The 19,516-nt window shown below is 41.8% G+C and overlaps 1 protein-coding gene across 1 annotated transcript in view; it reads left to right on the top strand.

Annotated features, from left to right (window-relative positions):
- Nucleotides 1-19,516, top strand: part of FER (FER tyrosine kinase) — a 369,513-nt gene that overhangs the window by 244,355 nt on the left and 105,642 nt on the right. Inside the window, exons 16-17 of the mRNA XM_075325025.1 lie at nucleotides 11,211-11,326; nucleotides 16,061-16,155. Of these exons, the coding sequence (XP_075181140.1) occupies nucleotides 11,211-11,326; nucleotides 16,061-16,155 (211 nt within the window). The remainder of the gene's footprint in view (nucleotides 1-11,210; nucleotides 11,327-16,060; nucleotides 16,156-19,516) is intronic.

Here is a 19,516-nt window from a genome sequence, read left to right as displayed (position 1 = left end):
ATGGGGCGAGGATCTGCTGCTGACACTGTTATGGGGGTAATGTCCCCAAATTCTCTAATAAGGTACCCCAGCCTGGTAATGATCCTCCTGCCTTGTATATACAGTATATGTCCCTCATCCTGGTATAGCCCCAATCCTGCTATATACCATCATCCTGGCATATGGCCGTATCCTGCTATATAACCCATCCTGGCATATGGCCCCATCCTGCTATATACCTCCATCTTGCTATATACCTCCATCCTGCTACATACCCCCATCCTGCTGTATACCCCCATCCTGCTGTATACCCCCATCCTGCTGTATACCCCCATTCTGCTCATATACCCCCATCCTGCTCATATACCCCCATCCTGCTCATATACCCCCATCCTGCTCATATACCCCCATCCTGCTCATATACCCCCATCCTTCTCATATACCCGCATCCTGCTCATATACCCCCATCCTGCTCATATACCCCCATCCTGCTCATATACCCCCATCCTGCTCATATACCCCCATCCTGCTCATATACCCCCATCCTGCTCATATACCCCATCCTGCTCATATACCCCCATCCTTCTCATATACCCGCATCCTGCTCATATACCCCCATCCTGCTCATATACCCCCATCCTGCTCATATACCCCCATCCTGCTCATATACCCCCATCCTGCTCATATACCCCCATCCTGCTCATATACCCCATCCTGCTCATATACCCCATCCTGCTCATATACCCCATCCTGCTCATATACCTTCATCCTGCTCATATACCTTCATCCTGCTCATATACCTTCATCCTGCTCATATACCCCCATCCTGCTCTTATACCCCCATCCTGCTCATATACCCCCATCCTGCTCTTATACCCCCATCCTGCTCTTATACCCCTATCCTGCTCTTATACCCCCATCCTGCTCTTATACTTCCATCCTGCTCTTATACCCCCATCCTGCTCTTATACCCCCATCCTGCTCATATACCCCCATCCTGCTCATATACCCCCATCCTGCTCATATACCCCCATCCTGCTCATATACCCCCATCCTGCTCATATACCCCCATCCTGCTCATATACCCCCATCCTGCTCATATACCCCCATCCTGCTCATATACCCCCATCCTGCTCATATCCCTTCATCCTGCTCATATCCCTTCATCCTGCTCTTATACCCCCATCCTGCTCTTATACCCCCATTTTGCTCTTATACCCCCATCCTGCTCTTATACCCCCATCCTGCTCTTATACCCCCATCCTGCTCTTATACCCCCATCCTGCTCTTATACCCCCATCCTGCTCTTATACCCCCATCCTGCTCATATACCCCTATTCTGCTCATAATATACCCTCATCCTGCTATATACCCCCATCCTGGTATACGGGCAGCATCCTGTGGCACATAAAAATAAATAAATAAATAAATGTTCATACTCCCCTTACCTCACTCCCTGCAGCATCGCTCCTCCTCCCATCTGTGTCAGCAGCAGCACCACTGAGTGGAGCCGGCTACGATCCCTGCAGCATTGCGATGTCCTCCTGTCTGTGCCGGCGGTAGCTGCGTTTGGACACGTGCGCATAGCGATGATGTCATCGCTGTGCGCACTGCTAGTCTCCACACAGCCGCGGCCGGCAGACAGGAGGACATCGCGGTGCTGCAGGTTTCGTGGCCGGTGAGTATACTGATTCACTGCACCCCGCGCTGATGATGATGCGCGGGGAGCAGTGAATACAGCCGCACATGATCACTGCAGGCTGTAGTTTCCAGGGGTGATCATGCAGGCAGGCTGTTTAATATGTGTAATATGTGCGCACCCCACGCCCATCATCCCGCCCACCTGTCAGCGCTGAGAGATGATGGGCGGGATGATGGGCGTGCATATGAAATGAGCGCGTCCACATGGTCACGGCAGGCTGCTACAGCCTGCTCGTGCCGTCGATGACCCGCTCCACTGCAGCACCCTCATTCCCCGAAGCCCTACATTCAGACTATAAGACACACACCCCACTTCCCCCCAACATTTGGGGGGAAAAAGTGCGTCTTATAGTCTGAAAAATACGGTATCTATTGATTTCTATAATCCCACAACTTTTCCTTGTTGTTGTTGCTATTTCATTGTTGAAGGGTGTATGTAACAACGTAGGGACTTACAGAGATCTTATTCTGCCCTCCGTCAAGGGAGATTATTGGCTATGGTCACATGCAATGATGTCATGAGAGAGACATACTGTAAACACCATAGAAACAGGTTATATCTTTTGAAATCTATCAGACAAATCCTCAGTCTGTTTCATGTATCCCACTATTACATGAATCAGCATAGAGGGTTATAGTAATAAAAAAATTACAGTGTGCTGTCCCTGTATACTCCATTATTGTCTCTGCCAATCCACAGAATTTGGCATCCTAAAGTTGATGTTATGGCGCCGCCACTCAAAGTAGGGTTTCCATGAAATACCCTTGTTAATCCCCATTATTGCAGTTAAAGAACAATAAAAACAAATAATCAGGTATCGAGTCATAATGAAACAAATCCATTATCATTTAAAAAAAACAAAAAAAAAAGGTGTACGGTAAGTTGTTCTTCTCTGTACCTATAAAAAGGATCTACTGGGATTTAGATATATGTAATTGTGACTGATTATAGAAGTACAACATTTGGTAACGGACGTATTAATTAGGGCACTGATCGTTCCTTCCGGGACTTGTTTAGAAATTCTCCAGCTACATGAGCCCAGTCCTGGACATCTCCATTGATCGCTTGATTACCGAATACTGAAATAAGCTTTGTCATTCCTCAAACACTCAGTAATGTTTTTTTATATTAGCATTAATGGTTATTAGGATTTTGATACTTCTTTCATCTCTCAGTCTCCTTGTATATTGAAGCTAATTTCGGGCAGAGTGGAGCCTCTTACAGGAAAACCAGTACTCATTATATTATGTATATCTTCCATTTCTTTTTTTCTTAAAACTTCCTTTGATATGTCTTACTTTGGATTGACACCTTTTTGCAAGTAAAAATTCGAGAGGTTATAAAAGGACACCAAATAGACTTTCTTTTATGTCTGAGAGAGCAATTCGCCTAAAACTCGTTTTATAATTTCTACTGTCTGCTCAGATGCAGAACACAGATTTTCTCTCTATATACACTGGAGATCAAAATTAGAGAACAATACACAATTTCCTAAATGTTAAGGTCATTGTGTAGTCCTATGTGATTATTTCCTAACATGAGGTAACTAGCCGTATTTTAAGCTTATTTCATAAATTGAATTTTTTCACAAGCACATAATAAAATGAGATACATGAAAAAGAGTACTGATCAAAATTAGAGAACTCTTTCAGATCACTGCACGTTATTTGTGTTAATCTGGAACCTGTTGCTATTTTCCTTTATTATCTGACAAACCCCATGTAACTGGCAGCCTAAGTTTCCAGTTTGCACTGACTTTTCAAAAATGGTGTGCCATTCCAAAGTGAATGAAACCCTCCGACAGCAAGATGTCCAGATGAAAGCCAAAGGGGTGACCCTATCAGCCATAGCAAGAGTAGTTGGTAGTTCTAAGTCTGTGATTTCGAGAATATTGCATCTTTACAACATCACAAACTCTTTCAAGTCCCCCAAGAAGGTGGTCGCCATTGAAAGACAAATGTAAGAGAGGACAGGATAATGCAGAGAATCTCCATGGGTAATCATTTCTACATTGCAGCTGGCATTTCTCCTCAGTTCAGCATTGAACAGGGTAAGAATCTGTCTCGTCATACAGTGTCACAACGTTTAAGAGCATTTGGACTGAAAGCCCACTCTGCAGTGACCAATCCTTTCATTAGCAGAAAGAATCAAACGACTAGACTCCCCTTTGTTGAGGAGGATGTTGTCTGGACTGAGGAGAAGTGATCCACAGTTCATTTTAGTGATTAAAGCAAGTTTAATTTATTTTGGTCTTATGGGAAACATTATGTTCATCAACAAACTGGGGAAAGACTGAACCCAAAATGTATTAAGAAGTCATTGAAAGGTGGTGGAGGAAGTATCATGGTTTGGGGAATGTTTTCTGCAGCTACATAGCAGAGTGAGTCCAAGTGTTATCAGAACCTTCTTCAACAACACGTGGTTCCTTACTTGCTTTCATCACTCAATCAGCCAGCAATTTTCATGCAGGACAATGCCCCCTGTCACACAGCAAAACGGATAAAGCAGTGCCTTGAAACAGAAAACATTGAAACGGTGAAATGGCCAGCTTAGAGTCCTGATCAAAACCCACTGGAAAACCTCTGGAAAATCCTTGGCAAAAAAGTTATGGCCAAGAAACCCACAATAGTAAAAGAATGTAAATGAGACTTGGAAGAAGAGTGGACCAAAATCACACAGAGTAGTGTGAGAGATTAGTGATGTCCTGTGGCCGCAGATGCGCTGAAGTAATTCAAAGCAAAGGCCTGTACACTCCCTACTGATTGACTGTAGTTACCTTGAGAAAATGTAGTTATAATCTTTCTCTGTGCTACAGTCATTGCAGTTTTCTAATTATGATTATCATATTTTGGGCAAAGTAAAGGTTTTATGTTGATAAACTTTGGATCTTTTGTAAAACACTGTTCTAGTGGCATGGTGTACCCTCTTATAAAAACCCTTCAAATGTTGGCCCATGTAGATTACATGTCTGGAAAAAGGAAGTGATTATAGATTGTTCTCCAGTTTTTGATCTCAAGTATATATAAAATATAAATAAAATATATAAAAAATGCTGCAAATTAAAAATCATAAATGTAGAGGTATAATTTATCTTTTAGCAATTAATGAAATGTGAATTTGATAAACAAGAGAAAACTAAGTTAAATTAATATTTTTCGGGACTACTCTTTGCCTTCAAAACATCATCAATTCTTCTAGGTACAACTTGCACTATGTTTTTGAAAAAACTCTGCAGGGAGGTTGTTCAAAACATCTTGGAAAACTAACCATAGATCTTATGTTGCCTTGTGTAAAATCCTCTCTCTTCATGTAATTCCAGTCTCTGGGGGTCAGATTTTCAAATGTATGACTTTTTGATCTTTCCTTTAACGGTAGTTAATACCATTGGCTACATGTCTGGGGTCATTGTCCTTCTGTAGAATAAATTATTATTGGGTCATAAATGCTGAGAAATACTGGCAAATACTTTGCAATCATGCAATACCAACAAGAAGGTGTCTGAATTTATTCTATTGCCAGACAATGACCCCAAACATACAGCGACTGTAATTAACTAACCTTAGCTTAAAGAAGAACAACATGTCCTAGAAGTGATGATATGGCCCCAACAGAGCCCTGTGATCAACATCGAATTTGTCTGGACATGAAGAGACAGAAGGATTTGCACAAGTCTACATCCACAGCACAGATAATGTGTGATCAGTTCTCCAGATATTTGGAACAACCTCCCTACTCAGTTCCTTCAAAAACTGTGTGCAAGTGTACCGAAAAGAAATTATGCTCTTTTGCACCAAATATTGAGTTAACATTTCTTTTTTGTTAATTGGTAAAAGTAAACTAACACTTCTGTTTTTGAAAGTATCCTTACTTTACAGCTTGTTTCCATACCTGTCTAAAAAATATTGTACAGTGCTGTGATATATACTGTATTTTTCCAATCTTGGGAGCAAAAGTGAGGGGTGGGGAGGGAGTGTATTAGGCTAGGGCCACACGAGCATATGGCATCGGATGCGATATGCTAATGACCCTTGCCTCCTGCTCTGCTGCGAGCATGAACTGATTGTCATTATACTGTGATCTGATTCTGTGATCAGCTCACAGCTGCGGAGGAGAGGGAGGGATTAATCTCTCTGTTGCCTCTATTGTGAACTGATCCGTATGTCGCACTACACTCAGATGTCATCAGAGTGCTGTCCGATGTTTCACTTGCACCCATAGATTTGTATGGGTGCGAGTTAATACAGCCCTCGCATACACTTGCGGCATGCTGTGATTGCTTTCTCTGTGCGAGTCTGCCTGAGGAAATAATCACAGATGGCAACTGCCTGATAGAGTAACATTGGTCTGAGTGGAATGCAATTTTTTTTTATTTATTTATTTTTTAATCTGATTTAACTTGCCATGGGCATCCTGAATAGGGCTTGTGCAGAAAATATACCCTATGGGAACAAACATGCTAGAAATAGGAGGAAACCCCTATGGCTAAATAGAGCTGTAAGGGAAGCAATAAAAGAAAAACAGAAAGCCTTAAAAGACTTAAAGAGGGTAGGTAGTGATGAGGCATTATATAATTATAGAAAATTAAATAAAATATGTAAAAAGCAAATTAAGTTAGCTAAGTTTGAGACAGAGAGACTCATTGCGAGAGAAAGTAAAAATAATCCTAAAATATTCTTTAACTACATAAACAGTAAAAAACTGAAAAGCGATAGTGTTGGCCCCCTTACAAATAGTCTTGGTGAAATGGTGGAAGGGGATGAGGGTAAAGCCAACCTGCTGAATGACTTTTTTTCTACGGTTTTTATACAAGAAAATGCCATGGCAGATGACATGATCAGTGATACCATAAATTCACCCTTGAATATTACCTGCTTAACCCAGCAGGAAGTACGCCGCCGCCTCGAAATCACAAAGGTTGACAAATCTCCGGGCCCGGATGGCATAAACCCCAGAGTACTACAGGAATTGAGTTCTGTGATAGATAGACCATTATTTTTAATCTTCTCAGATTCCTTAATAACAGGGTCGGTACCGCAGGACTGGCGCATAGCAAATGCGGTGCCAATATTCAAAAAAGGGACAAAAACTGAGCCGGGAAATTATAGGCCGGTAAGTTTAACCTCTACGGTTGGTAAAATCCTTGAGGGTTTCTTGAGAGATACTATACTGAAGTATCTCAAGAAAAATAACCTTATGACAGAGTATCAACATGGGTTTATGAGGGATCGATCCTGTCAAACTAATTTGATCAGCTTCTATGAAGAGGTAAGTTCAAGCCTGGACCAGGGAAATGCAGTGGATGTTGTGTGTATGGACTTTTCAAAAGCTTTTGATACGGTTCCACACAAAAGGTTGGTACATAAAATGAGAATAATGGGGATAGGGAAAAATATGTGTAACTGGGTTAAAAACTGGCTCAGTGATAGGAAACAAAGGGTGGTTATTAATGGTACGTACTCGGACTGGGTCTCAGTTCATAGTGGGGTACCACAGGGGTCAGTATTGGGCCCGCTTCTTTTCAACATATTTTTAAATGACCTTGTTGGGGGCATGCGGAGTAGAATTTCAATATTTGCAGATGATACTAAACTTTGCAGGGTAATCAATACAGAGGAGGATAATTTTATATTACAGGGAGATTTATGTAAATTGGAGGATTGGGCTGAGAAGTGGCAATTGAAGTTTAATGTAGATAAATGTAAGGTCATGCACTTGGGTAGAGGAAATAACATTTATGATTATGTACTTAATTGTAGAACACTGGGTAAAACAGACACAGAAAAAGACTTGGGTGTATGGGTGGATGGTAAACTTCACTTTAGTGGACAGTGTCAGGCAACTGCTGCCAGGGCTAATAAAATAATGGGATGTATTAAAAGAGGTATAAGTGTTCATGAAAAAAATATAGTTCTACCTCTGTACAAGTCACTAGTGCGACCGCACTTAGAATACTGTGTACAATTCTGGTCACCGATATATAAGAAGGACATAGCTGAACTGGAGAGGGTGCAGAGAAGAGCGACCAAGATTATTAGAGGAATGGGTGGGCTGCAATACCAAGACAGGTTATTAAACTTGGGGTTATTTCGTTTGGAAAAACGAAGGCTTAGGGGGGATCTAATCACAATGTATAAATATATGAGGGGACAGTACAGAGACCTTTCCAAAGATCTTTTTACACCTAGGCCTGCGACTGGAACACGGGGGCATCCGCTACGTCTTGAGGAAAGAAGGTTTAATCATAATCACAGACGAGGATTCTTTACTGTACGAGCAGTGAGACTATGGAACTCTCTGCCGCATGATGTTGTAATGAGTGATTCACTACTAACATTTAAGCAGAGCCTGGACGCCTTTCTTGAAAAATTTAATATTACCAGTTATGTATATTAGATTTTATGACAGGGTATTGATCCAGGGAAATAGTCTGGTTGCCGGATGTGGAGTCAGGAAGGAAATTTTTTCCCCATTGGAATTTGTCTGCCACATTGGGTTTTTTTTTGCCTTCCTCTGGATCAACATGTTAGGCTACGGGTTGAACTAGATGGACTTAGAGTCTCCCTTCAACCTTAAAAACTATGATACTATGATACTTGTACAATTTTACTCACTGTGTGTCCTAGGACTTATAGTCCGGCTGTGCTTGGCTCACTATGGGAGGGGAGAGAGTGACCGGAAGTAGGAACAGGGTCGCTGCTGCACAAAGCCAGCATATGGGGTAAACACTTGTATCTGCTATTAAAGAGAATTAATATTCACTACTTCTCATGCCCATAATCCCACCCACCTCGGCACTGAAGCTGGTGCAGAGAAGTGGGTAGAATTATTCACATGAGGAGCAGTGAATATTCATTGTCTTTTATAGCAGACACACACAACGGCCTCAGACGCTGGCTTACTACAACGGCTGGGGAAATGATGTGTGTCCACTGTTTAGGAAAATGAATATTCACTGTTCCTTCCCCACATAGTGAATGTTCATTTTGGATAAGCTGGCAGCTGACGTCAGCATCTGACTTATGGTTCACGGCAGTAATGTCATACCCTGCCCGTCACTTACACACTGAAGTCAGCTGATGGCATTAGAAGACGACGTTGCGCATCGGGGGAGTGTAAGGGCGTGAGTAGAATCGATTATTTTTTTTTTATGTGTGCAGAATATCAATAGGCATATATAACAGGAGATCGAGGGACATACGGAACAGGATGGGGGCATATTATGAGCAGGATGAGGGTATATAGCAGGATGGGGCTATATAGCAGGATGAGGGCATATACCAGGATGGGGGTATATTATGAGCAGGATGGGGTCTATATAGCAGGATGTGGCTATATAGCTGCATGGGGGTACATAGCAGGATGGGTTTTCTTATCAGGATGGGGGCTATACCACGATGAGGGACATATACAGTTAGGTCCAGAAATATTTGGACAGTGACACAATTTTCGCGAGTTGGGCTCTGCATGCCACCACATTGGATTTGAAATGAAACCTCTACAACTGAATTCAAGTGCAGATTGTAACATTTAATTTGAAGGTTTGAACAAAAATATCTGATAGAAATTGTAGGAATTGTACACATTTCTTTACAAACACTCCACATTTTAGGAGGTCAAAAGTAATTGGACAAATAAACCAAACCCAAACAAAATATTTTTATTTTCAGTATTTTGTTGCGAATCCTTTGGAGGCAATCACTGCCTTAAGTCTGGAACCCATGAACATCACCAAACGCTGGGTTTCCTCCTTCTTAATGCTTTGCCAGGCCTTTACAGCCGCAGCCTTCAGGTCTTGCTTGTTTGTGGGTCTTTCCGTCTTAAGTCTGGATTTGAGCAAGTGAAATGCATGCTCAATTGGGTTAAGATCTGGTGATTGACTTGGCCATTGCAGAATGTTCCACTTTTTTGCACTCATGAACTCCTGGGTAGCTTTAAATGTATGCTTGGGGTCATTGTCCATCTGTACTATGAAGCGCCGTCCGATCAACTTTGCTGCATTTGGCTGAATCTGGGCTGAAAGTATATCCCGGTACACTTCAGAATTCATCCGGCTACTCTTGTCTGCTGTTATGTCATCAATAAACACAAGTGACCCAGTGCCATTGAAAGCCATGCATGCCCATGCCATCACGTTGCCTCCACCATGTTTTACAGAGGATGTGGTGTGCCTTGGATCATGTGCCGTTCCCTTTCTTCTCCAAACTTTTTTCTTCCCATCATTCTGGTACAGGTTGATCTTTGTCTCATCTGTCCATAGAATACTTTTCCAGAACTGAGCTGGCTTCATGAGGTGTTTTTCAGCAAATTTAACTCTGGCCTGTCTATTTTTGGAATTGATGAATGGTTTGCATCTAGATGTGAACCCTTTGGATTTACTTTCATGGAGTCTTCTCTTTACTGTTGACTTAGAGACAGATACACCTACTTCACTGAGAGTGTTCTGGACTTCAGTTGATGTTGTGAACGGGTTCTTCTTCACCAAAGAAAGTATGCGGCGATCATCCACCACTGTTGTCATCCGTGGACGCCCAGGCCTTTTTGAGTTCCCAAGCTCACCAGTCAATTCCTTTTTTCTCAGAATGTACCAGACTGTTGATTTTGCTACTCCAAGCATGTCTGCTATCTCTCTGATGGATTTTTTCTTTTTTTTCAGCCTCAGGATGTTCTGCTTCACCTCAATTGAGAGTTCCTTAGACCGCATGTTGTCTGGTCACAGCAACAGCTTCCAAATGCAAAACCACACACCTGTAATCAACCCCAGACCTTTTAACTACTTCATTGATTACAGGTTAACGAGGGAGACGCCTTCAGAGTTAATTGCAGCCCTTAGAGTCCCTTGTCCAATTACTTTTGGTCCCTTGAAAAAGAGGAGGCTATGCATTACAGAGCTATGATTCCTAAACCCTTTCTCCGATTTGGATGTGAAAACTCTCATATTGCAGCTGGGAGTGTGCACTTTCAGCCCATATTATATATATAATTGTATTTCTGAACATGTTTTTGTAAACCGCTAAAATAACAAAACTTGTCACTGTCCAAATATTTCTGGACCTAACTGTATAAGAGGATGGGGATCATAAACAAAGCAGGAGGATCACCACCAGGCTGGGTTACCTTAGTAGAGAATTTGGGGACATTACCCCCACAACAGTGTCAGCAGCAGATCCTCGCCCCATAACAGTGTGTCATAACCACATTTTGTGTTTAAAATTTTATTTTCCTATTTTCCTCCTCTAAAACCAGGGTGCGTCTTATGGTCCGGTGCGTCTTATAATCCAAAAAATATAGTATCTATAAGGATGGGCCCAGGATGGGGACAAATGCACCAGGATGGTGCATTAGTACAGAATTGGGAACATTACCTCCATAAAAGTGTTAGCAGCCGGTTTCGATTTTTTTTTTTAATATTTTCCTTTTCTATAATCTAGTTGCATCTTATAGTTGGAAAAAAAGGTACATTTTTTTTCTCCAATTATTTTTTTTTTCTTGGAGTTTGTAGTTTAACTATGAGTTTACTTTCTGTTTACAGGGCAATTTTGGTGAAGTTTTCAAGGGCACATTAAAAGATAAAACACCGGTTGCCGTTAAAACATGCAAGGAAGATCTTCCTCAGGAATTAAAAATCAAATTTTTGTCTGAAGCCAGGTGGGTAAAGTGGAGTTATGGATATTTATACTGTGTGGTTACATTTTAATGAGAATGAAGCTGCTGCTTGAAGGTGAATTTTAGAATGTGATCTTGTAATGTGCAAACAAAATTAAGGAGCATTTGTATAGAATTGCTCTCTATGGCTGGACAATCTTGACCCACAGTAGGAATTTTGCAATATTACAAGAATTCTCCATTCAGGTGTTTAAACCTTTGTTACCCAGGTTTCAAAGGATTATTTTCACACTTTAAGGCTATCTTCACACACTGCATTTTTTACCTGCGTTTTTGGTCCGTTTTTGCTGCAGAAATTTCTTGAGAAATTCTTGTAACCTTTCTGCAGACATTCCCCAGCAAAACCTATGGCAAAAAAAATTAGCTGTGCGCACACTGCGTTTTTTTCTTAAGAAAATTCTTTCAGTAGATTTTCTTAAGAAAAAGAATGAGCAGGTCACTTCTTTTCTGCAGCTAACTGCGTTATTTGCCATATATAATTGGCACAATAACGCAGGGAGCAACCAGCGGTAAAAACGCACCAAAACGCGGCAAAAACGCAGGTACGTTTTTGGTGCGTTTTTTAACACAGGTGCACTCTTAAGAAATTTCTTAAGAAAAATCATTTTTCTAGTGTGAACATAGCCTAAGGCTACATGCGCACGCTGCAAACTGCACCTTGTCAAAGAGATCCTGGAAATGTCCCAAAAAACGCTTGTAATGTAGGTGCGTTTTTGGTGCGTTTTTGTCATTGCATTTTTTTAAATGAGAAACAAAATATGATAGGGAAGGATAATGGATAGATAGCTAGAATAGATGATATATAGAAAGAATAGCTAGATAGATAATAAGAACAATATAGATTAGATAATAAGAAAGAACAGAATACATAGAAATAGGAGAATAGCTTGATAGAGGGATAGCCAGCTTGGTTAGCTTTTTTTTTTTTTTGGGTGTAAAAAAAAGTAACATGGGGTCCCCCCCATTTTTCATATCCAGCACCAGAACAGCAGCAGATGCAGGCTGCAACCCTTAGCTCTCTGCTGTACCTTAGCTGGTTATGAAAACTTTTTAATTATTTGATTTATTTAAAAGAAAAAAAAAAATGACGTGATCCCCTCATTTTTCTAATACCAGCCAAGGTGCAGCAGACCACTGGGGGCTGATATTATTAGGGTGGGAAGGGCCATCGTTATTTGGCCCTTTCCAGCCTAACAATAGCAGCCCACAGCTGCCCTAGAAGTGGTGCATCCATAAGATGCGCCATTTCTGGCGTTGGATCCGACTCTTACCATTGCCCTGGTGCGGTGGCAATCGGGGTAATAAGGAGTTAATGGCAACAGCCCATAGCTGCCACTAATCCCTAAGTTAGTGATGTCATGCGTCTATGAGACACCCCACATCACTAATCTGTAAGTGAAAGTAAATAACCACAAACAGCCAAAAAAATCCTTTATTTGAAATAAAATAAAAAAACACCCTCTTTCACCACTTTATTAACCCCCAAAACACCCCTCCAAGTCCGAAGTAATCCACACGAGGTCCCACGACGCTTCCAGCTCTGCTACATTCCTGTCCTGTCACAGCCAGTGGTCATACAGCATGGCTGCCAGCTGTGAGTGTGGACAGAGCCGCAGCGATCAGAATAAACTAGTGTGAACCCCTGACATCACAGCTACGGGTCCCGCAGTACGGCGGGTGTCGCAGCAATGATGCCATGGCTGGGTTCACTGCGGTTCAGGCCGCTACTGAAGTGAGCCGCGTGAACTCACGCGTGTCCTCCAGCTGTGGCTCGCTTCAGTCTCTGCCTGATATCCGCTCACAGGTGGACTCCTCGAACTGTGACAGCAAACACCTGAGTGACGGCACCGCTCCACAGCTGGAGTCCTCCAGCTGTCACAGCAAACCAGCCAAGTGACTTAAGTGAGCAGCACGATCGGCGGTTCTGTCACTCAGGTGTTTGCTGTCACAGCTCGTGTCCTCCACCGCTGATAGAGCGACTCTCTTCTGTACTGTACGATTTAGACACGCGCATCGGCGCCTGTGATTGGTTGCAGTCAGACAGCTGTCACTCAGAATGGGGGCTCGTCTGACTGCAACCAATCCCAAATGCGGGGAGAAGTCAATATGTATGATGCTAATGAGCGGGTCGGGAAGAAGATGAGAGGCGGGGGAGCAGTGTGACAGCCGGTGATCGGTAAGTATGTACTGCTTGAGGGGAAAGAGAGGGAGCGCAAGAGAGACACAGACACAGACATCGACACTGACACAGGCAAGACACTGACACAGGCACCGAGACACGGACATGGGCATGTCAAATTCACTCCAGCATTGATTTTGTCATTCTGTAACTAAGTTGGTGAGCTGCATTTTTGTTGACAAAACCGCAGGTAAAATGCATGCAAAATGTCAAACGCACCAATTTGATAGCATTTATTTTTCCTTGTGTTTTTGATTCCCTCATTGATTTGAATAAAATGTTGATAAAAACGCAAGAAAGAATGAACATGCTGCATTTTTTTTGTCACAAACTTTTGACAAAAAAAAACGTTGACAAACTGCAACGTGCGCACAGCAAATCTGACTTCTCATAGACATTGCTGGGAAGTCAGATGTCAGAAAGTTCTGACAACAAAACTGCAACAAAAAAAAGCGGCAAAAACGACACAAAAAAACGCAACGTGCGCATGTAGCCTTAATATACAGATAGTCATAATAGCCAAACATCTATTTTTTTTTTTTGTTTCTAAAAGTTGATGCTTGACAAATTAAGAAAAAATAACCCTTGGCATGTCACAGTTATGGGTATCTTCATGGATATATTTCCTCAGAAATAAAATCTTTAAAAATTCATGTCGTAGCTAAAAGTCTGACCCAAAAGGTCTTAACGCGTTGAGCGTCCCAAAAAATAAATGTTAAAGATCTCAGAGATTATAGACCCGTCCTTATCCTTTGTCTACATGTACTTCTTGTCACAAAATTATCAAAACTGAAGAGACAAGAAATCCATGTGATGCCAGTAAGCAATGGGGCTATCACTCCATTAGAAAAACATTTATCTACACCGCTCTTCGTTATACAGCACAAATATTATGGATACATGTAAACAAGTTGTCCTCCCTCAACCATGATCCATAAAGTTCAATTAAGAAACTAAGATGGAAGTCTCATCCTTCTACGGGTATGTCCGCACGCTGCGTTCTGGATTTGTCAAAAGAATGCACCCTCTTGCAGACTTTGACAAATGTAAACACTGCGTTTGACTAAAAAAAAAAACGTGAAAAAACGCATTCGCTGTCAGCTTCCGATGTAGCAGAGCTGAAAGTGTTGTGGGATCTCGTGTGGATTAAGTCGGACCTGGAGGGGTGTTTATGAACCCACCAAAGTGCTGAAAGATTTTTTTTTTTTTTTTTCAAAATAAAGGATTTTTTGGGTGTATGGGTTTATTTACTTTGACTTACAGGTTAATCATGGGGGGGGTGTCTCATAGACGCCTGCCATGATTAACCTAGGACTTAGTGGCAGCTATGGGCTGCCATTAACTCCTTATTACCCCGATTGCCACCGCACCAGGGCAATTCGGGAAGAGCCGGGTAAGGTCCCGGGACTGTCGCATCTAATGGATGAGGCAATCCCGGTCAGCTGCTGGCTGATATTTTTAGGCTAGGGGGCAGCCTAAAAATGATAGGCCTCCCCAGTCTGAGAATACCAGCTTTCAGCTCTGTGACTTTATCTTGGCTGGGTATCAATTGGGGGGGGGGACTGCACGTCATTATTATTATTATTTCCTGATTGTACTGCACAATATAGACCCGCCCACCGGCGCTGTGATTGGTTGCCGTGAGACAGCTGTCACTAAGCGTAAGGGCTCGTCTGACTGCAACCAATCATAGGCGCCGGTGGGTGGGCGAAGCAGTGAATATGAGATTAGAAGCCACGGGAGCAGTGTGTCAGCCGTGCAGCGCCGTGTCGGTGATCAGTGAGTATGAAGGTGGGAGAGAGAGAAAGAGACCGACAAAGAGAGAGACCGAAAGACATGCGCTTTATTTTTACAAGAATGCATACAAAATGCAACCAGAATGCAGTGCAAACGCACAGCTAAACATTTTGGTTGCGTTTTGACACACTTTATTCATTTCAATTGGTGGAAAATGCAACCAAAACGCAATGAAGAAGTGACATGCTTGCTTTGTTTTAGGCAACGTTTTGACAAATATTTGACAAACAAAACGTTGATTAAAAAAAAAAGCAATGTGCGGATGGAATTTTCTGACTTCTCATAGTCTTTGTCGGGGAAGCACAATGCATGTGTTTTGTCATTGACATGGTGCAGTTTAAAACGCAGCCAAAACGCAGAAAAAAAGCACACGTGCGCACATGGCCTAAAGGTTCCTCCCAACAAAAGGACTCGGGATAGAGAATATCGGGCATATTGAATTTCAGCACCTTATCTTTTGCTTTTCTGGGGTGGTAGTTTACTACCCTTGCCCTATTAGAAACATGTGCATTCTTGGCTAAACTGACAGTGCATGCGACTAAGAAGGGTTCAGCTTACCGCAACTTAAGGTGCATGAGTACTGTATAGCGCTTATTTGCGACAGCCTATTTTATAAAGTTTGTTTTGTGTGGTGTTTTTTTTGTTGTTGTTTTTATTGTTGTTATTATTATTATCGTTATTATTTTTACTTCATTTAAGTTAGTTCCTTATTTTTAATGATTTTGTTTGTCTTTGCACAGAATTTTGAAGCAATATGACCATGTCAATATCGTAAAGCTTATTGGAGTCTGTACACAAAGACAGCCGATATACATTGTTATGGAACTCGTACCGGGTGAGCTCATTTATATCAGTTCATATGTCTGATCTCATTTGTCATGCTTAATGTATTCACTGCGTATGTCATTACTCTTTTGGCTTTTTAGTTTATTGTATACACTACTTCATTTTCACTTTCAAATGATTGAAGACACATTTGATGGGATACAGTTGTTGTATAGCTGAGTGGACATGTTAATGTAGCCAGAGAATTAGAGCTTCTATAGGCAGCAATGAAAATAAAGGCAAAATTTTTGCTTAGATGCCAGTTAAAATCCAGTCATTCTTTTCAGTTTTGTGCCTTATTATAATGTTTGCCCACCTCTTGTGCGGTCAATAATTAAAAAGGAGCTTTCAGTAGGTCAAAATTGGCTAGATTTTGGGCTCTTCCTCCCCCACCCAATGCCCTTGAATATTGTTGTTTTGTGTTTGCGTGTGTATTTGTTTCTATAATTTGATCAGAGATACGGGCCTTGTTATTAGTATTAAAGGGAATTTGTCAGGTGATTTTCTTTTACAAAACTAATGGAATCCTGGGATAGGGTCTGGGCAGCCCTTTCAGGATCAGTTACTTTTATTGTTCTACTTTATACTGTTATCTTGCTGTGAGCACCCTGGCTAGTCAAGCATATGTAAATCCAACTTGATTATGCACTGTTCCCCACAGCCCTGTCTCCTATGCTAGCATCAGCCATAATAAAAATCTTCATGGTAGTTTACTATAACTGCCACGAGGTGGGCGTGGGGAGCAGTGCATATTTAGTTTGGATTTACATATGCTTGACACTGAATTCTCTGGGATGTACAGCAATATAACGTGATAAGGTAGAGCAATAAAAATTACTAATCCTGAAAGGGCTGCCAAAGCCAGAACCATTAGTTCTGTACAAGAAAATCACCCAATAGATTCCCTTGAATTTTTATGGTCTTTAACTAAGGGGCAATGCTCACAGGATTCTTTGGGCGATTGTCTATGGGGTACTCTTCATTATTACTCTGTATGAAAAAAATAAAATTAAATTAATATTAACAAAAAAAAGTACTGGAACTCAGTGACACATTACAAATAACAAGAAGATATGAAATACTCAGGGGAGCAGCGTGTATTAAATAAGTGAAATAACTGGTCTCTTTAGAACTGTAAAAAAATGTTCTCTTTAATTTCTTACCATATGATTTTATTTTTTAGGATGGAGAGGCTTGCTACCAATAAAGTGTTTTGTATTATGCATTTCCTAGACATCTTGGCAATAACATATTCTTAAGTTTAGCATTCCTAATAAGAAAAAAAAACTGCAACCTTTTGCATTGCAAAAACCTTTCACTATTCTCTTTGCCAGTTACTGTTAAATAATTCAACAATTTTTTATCAATATATATTTCAGCGAATGAAAATAGATATTTATTTTTATCTTGTTTTTTTTTTCTTTTTTTTTTCATGATTGATGGCAAAAAACATGTTAGTTTAGTCTTATTTGACAGGTCGTACACAGAGGCTCACAATACTTGTCCGACGCTGCTGATTCATTATGAGGCGTGTACCTCCTAATGAATCAGGAGCGTCTGACTCCCGCATGCCTCCTCACCATGACCCGCCTGAACAACGCTGGTTTTGATTAATCAAGGCCGATGTATCTCAAATTTATATTCACTGCCTACAACTTTGACATTTCAATAACGAAGGTGAAATTAACTTTTTGATATGTAGCGTATAAAGTATTTTTCTTGCATTATTGTATCTGCCGTGTACATGTTGATGTTTTGTTTTCTTTTTACTTAGCCGATCACTTTCATCATGTTGAACACATGAGCACATTTTCGGGCTGCAGTTATAATGCATCAGTCCAGTGTGGTTTGGTTCTAATGTTTCATTTAGTGCCTAATATCCCACAACAAATGAGGATGAAATAGTTTGAGCTGCCCACTTATCCAGACGCCGAACACACATTAATCCTACAAAACTAGACTTATTTCCCTTAATTTGTGTCTTACTGGGGTTTTGAAGCTGCTGGCAGATTACACAGCTGTAATAATAGTAGACTGCACATTGCTCCTGAGACGATACACTACATTTCAGTAATGTGATTTCACCTCTTTACAGTTTGGCCTCAGAATGTTATTTACCAAACAGTTTTTGCAGAAACCTTTAAGTTGGTGAAAAATTTAAATTGCAGGTCTCTTACTTTGTAGCAAACAAGTCATGCCAGACTAATCTAATTTGCTTCTATGATGGAATCGCTGGATAAGGGAAATGCGGTACATATAGTATATCTCAACTTCAGCAAAGCATTTGATAAAGTAGTTCATACTATCCTTATTGAGATTGACAAGGCAACGGTTAGGTGGATTTCTATCTGCCTTAGTGATCGTACTCAGAGGTAATAAATGGTTGCACAACCAGTTGGAAGAATGTTTCAAGTGCGGTACCACAAGGCTGTGTCTTGGCCCCAGTGGTGGTCAACATTTTTAGAAATAATCTAGATAAGGGAACTATAAATAAACTAATCAAATTTGCAGACAATGCAAAGTTAGGAGAAATGGCTAAGGCTGGGTTCACACATAGCGGCAGCGACGTCGCTGTTACGTCACCATTTTCTGTGACGTAACAGCGACCATGTAAGTCGCTGTTATGATCGCTGCTTAGCTGTCAAACACAGCGACGCAGCAGCGATCATAACGTCGCTACATCTGCAGAGAGCAGGGAGCCGCGCACACTGCTTACCACTGGCTCCTTGCTCTCCTAGCTACAGTACACATCGGGTTAATTAAGCCGATGTGTACTGCAGCTACATGTGCAGAGAGCAGGGAGCCGCGCACACTGCTTAGCGCTGGCTCCTTGCTCTCCTAGCTACAGTACACATCGGGTTAATTAACCCGATGTGTACTGCAGCTACATGTGCAGAGAGCAGGGAGCCGCGCACACTGCTTAGCGCTGGCTCCTTGCTCTCCTAGCTACAGTACACATCGGGTTAATTAACCCGATGTGTACTGCAGCTACATGTGCAGAGAGCAGGGAGCCAGCACTGGCAGCGAGAGCGGCGGAGGCTGGTAACGAAGGTAAATATCGGTTAACCAGGGAAAGGGCTTCCCTTGGTTACCCGATGTTTACCCTGGTTACACCTTACCGCAGCTGCCAGATGCTGGCTCCTGCTCTCTGCTCGCTTCATTTCGTCGCTCTCTCGCTGTCACACACAGCGATGTGTGCGTCACAGCGGGAGAGCGCCTTTGAAGAAAACGAACCAGGGCTGTGTGTAACGAGCAGCGATCTCACAGCAGGGGCCAGATCGCTGCTCAGTGTCACACACAGCGAGATCGCTAATGAGGTCACTGTTGCGTCACCAAAACCGTGACGTAGCAGCGATTTCGGTAGCGATCTC

Source organism: Anomaloglossus baeobatrachus, chromosome 1 (genome assembly GCF_048569485.1).
Source record: "Anomaloglossus baeobatrachus isolate aAnoBae1 chromosome 1, aAnoBae1.hap1, whole genome shotgun sequence".
Taxonomy (NCBI): domain Eukaryota; kingdom Metazoa; phylum Chordata; class Amphibia; order Anura; family Aromobatidae; genus Anomaloglossus; species Anomaloglossus baeobatrachus.
The sequence above is the reverse complement of the archived record's forward strand: the minus strand, read 5'-3'. Positions and strand labels throughout refer to the sequence as shown.